This window comes from Dipodomys ordii, unplaced genomic scaffold, assembly GCF_000151885.1.
Source record: "Dipodomys ordii isolate 6190 unplaced genomic scaffold, Dord_2.0 Scaffold107, whole genome shotgun sequence".
NCBI classification, from domain to species: Eukaryota; Metazoa; Chordata; class Mammalia; order Rodentia; family Heteromyidae; genus Dipodomys; species Dipodomys ordii.
The window spans coordinates 691,273-697,131 of NW_012267323.1; the positions used below are offsets into that span (position 1 = coordinate 691,273).

A 5,859-nucleotide genomic window follows, 5' to 3' on the forward strand; every position below is an offset into this window, starting at 1 on the left:
AATGTATTATATAGTATTACATTTTATATAATTATACATACTATATATTATACATATGCTATATATTATATATTATACATAATATTATATAATATATGTGATATAATGTATATATACACAATATGATAATTATATAATATATAATATATATAACATGTAATATATAGTTATATAATGTATGGGTGGGTATGTGCATATATATGTATGTGTAGCATATATAATATTTATACAATATGTAATATAATAATATATAATAACATATATAAATGGGGGGTTGGGGAGAGGGTGGGGGAGGAGTTGGGGAGGGAAGGGATAGTAGAAAAAATATATTAAAAATAACATAAATACATGTGAGTTATATAATGTAAATACATAAATAATATATAATCTGCTATATAATTATGTACACTATACATCATATAGTATACTATGTTAATATATAATGTATAACATAGTATAGAATATGCCAAGTAATGTGACATGTATTGTATTAAATATATTATTTATATTTGTCATTAAGTAGATATAAATGTAAATAGGTAGAAATTACTTAGCAGTTCAGAGAACTAGATTAGAAAGACAAACAATTGGGCTCCAGCTCTGCTTTTCCCTCTGATAGAAACCACAAAATAACTCTATTTTTTGGGGGGTCTGGTCGTGGGGCCTGAACTCTGGGCCTAGGCACTGTCCCTCAGCTCTTCAGCTCAAGGCTAGCGCTCTACCACTAGAGCCACAGCGCCACTTCCGGCTTTTTTTTTTCTGCTTAAGTGGTGCTGAGGAATCGAACCCAGGGCCTCATGCATGCAAGGCAAGCGCTTTGCCACTGAGCCACCTTCCCAGCCCCACAAAATAACTTTTTTAAAAGGATGCATTTATTCACATATTTTTTCATTTTATTTTCTTTTAAAGATACTATCTTTCCGCTGTCTTTTCCTGTCAGGATCTCCAAAGGGCCATCAAGAACAGCTCTTTGCCTGCTCTTGTCTGCTCCAGCTAACTTCCAGAACTCTGTGGACTAGAGATGAAGGAAGAGGAAGAGGAGGAGGAGGGAGAAGAGAGAAGAAAGAAGAAAGTACAAGGTTGGTTGTGGTGGCCTGCTGCTGTGTGGTCAGTAACAGGTGTCTGTATGGTGCTTTTCACTTCATGGGATGTTGTGTAGAAGAAGGGATGAAATGAGTAACAGAAACAGCTCTTGAGATCTTCTCTGGGGTCTCCGCTTGGTCTGTCTGTGAGGTGAGGCTTGGAGAGGAATTCAAGCTTCCCACAAACATTGTAAGGAGCCCAGAACCCAAGTCCTGAAGGGCAAGCTTAGCCTCTGTGGATGTGTCCTGTGGAAAAAACAAGAGTATCAGCAAATGACACGTACTGGATCATTTGTTGCCTCTCCGTTGTCCAGGACTGCTTTTGCAAACCCACATGACTGTGAAAGGGAGAGACCTGGAAAAATCCATGCACGTAAGGGCCTAGGGCTACTGAGAACTTCACTCTTGCTGGAGGAAAGTGGACCTTGCTCAGCCAGGTAGGAACCTAGGTAGCCAATACCTCCAATTTTGCAAGAGAATCTAGAAAGATACTTGGGTTTTGTTGTTGTTGTTGCTAAATGAGACGTTTTCCACTTCTAAATATCCAGTAGGTTAATTGAAAATATTCAGAGATTTGTGGTGGAATTAAAAGACCTCTTGGGGTGAGGCGTGGCCAGGATAGAAGTTCCATTCACCTTGTTTCTTGCTTAAGCAGGTGTTGTTGCTTTAACCCAAGTAATGAGTGGGAAGGAATGTGGGCTATAAAAGGCTTGTGAGCCAGGCGTGGTGGCTCACGCCTGTCATCCTAGCTACTCAAAAGGCTAAGATCTGAGGATCACAGTTCAAAGCCAGCCCAGGCAGGAAACTCCGTGAGACTCTTCTCTCCAATAAACCACTCAGAAAACCAAAGTAGTGCTGTGGCTCAAGTGGTAGAGCGCTCGCCTTTAGCTGAAGAGCTGAGGGACAGCGTCCAGGCCCAGAGTTCAAGCCCCACAACGGACAAAAAAAAAATAGTTTGTGAAATCATAAATGATTTCATGTGATGTGATGGGGTAGATGTGTGGTGATCATTTTGTATGGTGTGTAATGATATTAGAAATACTCAAATGATCCTGATAGAAAAAAAAAAAGTTCCCTACCACTGAAAGGTGGTAAGTGCAAGTTAATATAATGATATCAGAGGTCAATGTCATCAGAAGACTCAAAGTTTATTACAGTTCCGTATTGCTACACAGGGCCACATGAAACCTTAATACAAGAATGACGGGAGGGGTGATATTGATCAAGATGCGTTGTACTGGGGCTGGGAAGATGGCTTAGTGGTAGAGCGCTTGCCTTGCATGTATGAGGCCCTGGGTTCCATTCCTCAGCACCACATAAGCAGAAAAAGCCGGAAGTGGCGCTGTGGCTCAAGTGGTAGAGCACTTGCCTTGAGCTGAAGAGATGATGGACAGTGCCCAGGCCCAGAGTTCAGGCCCCATGACTGACAAAAAAAAACAAAAACAAAAAAAAGATGCATCATACTCGAAAATTAACGTGTTTAGTTGAAACCTCTTTGCACAACTACTTGTAGATAATAATTATTATTATAAACCCTGCATACATGCAGGGAGCCAAAAGAGAAAAGAACCACAACTCTCCATCATGGGTTGGGGGTGGCGACATTTTTGATTGAGCGAGAATTGAGACCAAAAAACCCATGAAAGTTTATGTGTGGAAGATCGGCAATGTGGTTTAAGTGTAGTTCTCCAAAACCAGACCCTGGAGGAAAATAAGAAAAACTCTGGCCATGAGCTTGGTGTTGTGATCAATGGATATTGAATTGTCAGTTGTAAAATGTATTTAAAAAATTGATAAACAGTCATCATTTAAGGGCTGGGAAAGTGGCTCAGTGGTAGAGCACTTGCCTTGCATGCATGAGGCCCTGGGTTCCATTCCTCAGCACCACATAAGCAGAAAAAGCCGGAAGTGGCGCTGTGGCTCAAGTGGTGTGGAGTGTAATTGTTTCTCAAGAGCGGCGTGAGTTTTCCTTTGAGAGGCACAAGTAAACAACTCTGTGAGTTGCTGTAGAAGTGAGCAACACACAGGAGTAAACCGCACAGCCCTGGTGGTGGCCTATAGCATCGCTCATAGCTGAGAGAGTCTTGGGGTGCAGCAGCATGATGAGCAAGAGTGCTGGGGAAGATAAAGGGGTGTGGGAAGTTACAGCCATGGTACATGGGAATGGGGGTAACCTCTAATGGTAATGAGCATTTTTTAAGGAATATAAAATGATGGACCACTATTCCCCCTTATTATTATTATTGTTATTATTATTATTATTATTATTTTGGTCATGGGGCTTGAACTCAGGGCCTGGGCGCTGTCCCTGAGCTCTTCAGCTCAAGGCAAGTGTTCTACCACTTGAGCCACAGCGCCACTTCCAGTTTTCTGCTGGTTCACTGGAGATAAGAGTCTCATGGACTTTTCTGCCCAGGCTGGCTTTGAACCGTGATCCTCAGACCTCAGCCTCCTGAGTAGCTAGGATGACAGGCGTGAGCCACCGATTCCCTGCTATTCCCCATTATTTACAATATAAACAATATACAATCGACTAACAATCTGATTACTACAGAGTTGTTTTTCTGGCTTCCGTGGACCTAGTAACCCAATACAGAAAAGATTGAGCCTACGTGTAAGGAATGAGTTTGGAATAAAGTAAAAGCTCACAGCTATAATCTTAGCTACTCAGAAGATGTGAGGATTACAGTGCTAAGCCAGCCCGAGTAGGAAAGTTGGTGAGATGCTTTTCTCTGATTAACCACTCAAAAGCTGAAATGGAGCTGTGGCTCAAATGGCACAACCATTGAGCCTTGAGCAGAAAAAAAAGAAAAAACTAAGGGACAGTACTCAGGTCCTGAGTTCAAATCTGATACTGACACACCAAAATAATAATAATTATTATTAATAGTCTTTTACAGACATACTCTGTGCTTGCTAGACACTTTTTCATTCCTTATCCTCTGACAAGTGAATATGTGCACACACACACACACACACACACACACACAATAGCCATAGAGATTTGATTGTATTATAATGGCTACACGGGCTCCCTCAGAAAAGGTTCCTCCTCAGATGGATATCTGAGCTTAGAAAGGAGTGTGCGGGTGTTGTTCCGTTGCTTCTGTGTTTAGTCAGATCATAGAAAGACATCCTCAGGAAAGAATGGAGTCTTGGAAATATACAATGGACAGTAGGTTTTTATTCATGCTTGGGGCACGTGGCAAAGACTAGACAAGGCTGGCATCGGGGACCTCGGGCTGTGGAGGCCAGGAGAAGCCTGAGGGTCACTTGAATGGCCGATCGCCGGGAGAAGCTCACCTCTCAGGTTTTAATGTTTGTGGAAAGAGCAGGCGTCCAGGAGCCCTGTGGGGGCAGAGCAGAGAGGCGGGACATTCAGAATACATGGGGTTCACTTAGAACCTTCTTTTGTTTTGGTGGTTGCTGGGGGGGGGGTCGTTGGGCTTGAACTCACAGCCTGGGTGCTGTACCGAAAGCTCTTTTGTTCCAGGCTAGCGCTCTACCGCTTTGAGCCACAGAGCCACTTCCGGTTGTCTGGTGGTTCATTGGAGTTAAGAGTCTCAGGAAGCCGGGTGCTGGTGGCTCACGCGCGTCATCCTAGCTACTCAGGAGGCTGAGATCTGAGGATCACGGTTCAAAGCCAGCCTGGGCAAGGAACGTCCCTGAGATTCTTCTCTCCAATGAACCACCAGAAAACCAGAAGTGGTGCTGTGGCTCAAGTGGTAGAGTGCTCGCCTTGAGCTGAGGAGCTGAGGGACAGCGCCCAGGCCCAGAGTTCAAGCCCCGCAACCCACCATGGGGGGAAAAAATAGTTGGGTGTGAGCCACCAGCACCCAACTTCGAGAGACACATAATCTCCAATGTACCACCCCCAAAAGGTGACAAATCTAAGCAAGGGCATGAGGTCTCGAATTCAAGCCCCGTAACCTCCCACCCCCCAAGTTTGCCCCTTAGCATTCTGGGCCTGTGTCCCCCCTCCCCCCATTTTCTGCCTGCTCACGTGGAGTAACCTACTCCCACCTGGGCCCCTCAGTTCTGTCTTCACCAGTGTTCCCCCCATCCCGAGGATCACAGTGTCCTCCGTGCTCAGAACCCCAGTACCGTGTTACATGTATGGCGCACACCCCATGCTGGAACCCCACTTCCCCCCCTCCCCCCTGCCCCGCCCGCCCCAACTCACATGAGGTCGAGCACTTGCGGAAGCCCCCGATGGCCTTGTTATACTCGTCTCCTAAGTACTTCTCGGCGGTGGTGCCCTCGGGCAGCTGGACCAGGCACTTAGTGTCATCTCGGAACAGGAGGTCCTTGGTCTCGGAGTGGAACATGCAGAACTTGCTGGAGCAGTCGCTGACCTTACTTCCGAACTCGTTCTGCCCAAGGCGCGGGAAACCACGTGTTAAGGGCCCTACCGTCGCCGGGCTGCCCGCGGACATCACGGGACAGCTGACACCCCCACCCCGGGAGCAAGGGGAAGCTGCCGAGGATGCTTCCAGAATGTTCCATCACCTCCCCCGTCGCCACTTTCCCCCTGGTGAAGTCTCAACCCCAGTAGTATTCTGCTGCCTGAAAGTCCCTTGTTAGGGGGTTTCCCTGCTCTTGGGTGCCCCCGGGGAGCGTGTCTCCTTACCCCACCCATGTCCTGCATCTTTCTGTGGGCTTAGGAATACTTTGCTCATCATTACCATTGTTATCTCTTATTTATTTTATTATTTATTTTTGTCAGTCCTGGGGCTTGAACTCTGTCCTTTGGGAAGTGTATCTTTTTTTTTTTTTT

At 45.3% G+C, this 5,859-nt stretch overlaps 1 protein-coding gene across 1 annotated transcript in view; it reads right to left on the minus strand.

Annotated features, from left to right (window-relative positions):
• Positions 1 to 4,258: 4,258 nt before the first annotated feature.
• Positions 4,259 to 5,859, minus strand: part of LOC105994491 (serotransferrin-like) — a 13,762-nt gene continuing 12,161 nt past the window's right edge. Inside the window, exons 13-14 of the mRNA XM_013028032.1 lie at positions 5,266 to 5,586; positions 4,259 to 4,430 (exon numbers count right to left, since the gene is read on the minus strand). Coding sequence (XP_012883486.1) covers positions 4,396 to 4,430; positions 5,266 to 5,586 — 356 coding nt within the window. The 3' untranslated portion in view covers positions 4,259 to 4,395. The remainder of the gene's footprint in view (positions 4,431 to 5,265; positions 5,587 to 5,859) is intronic.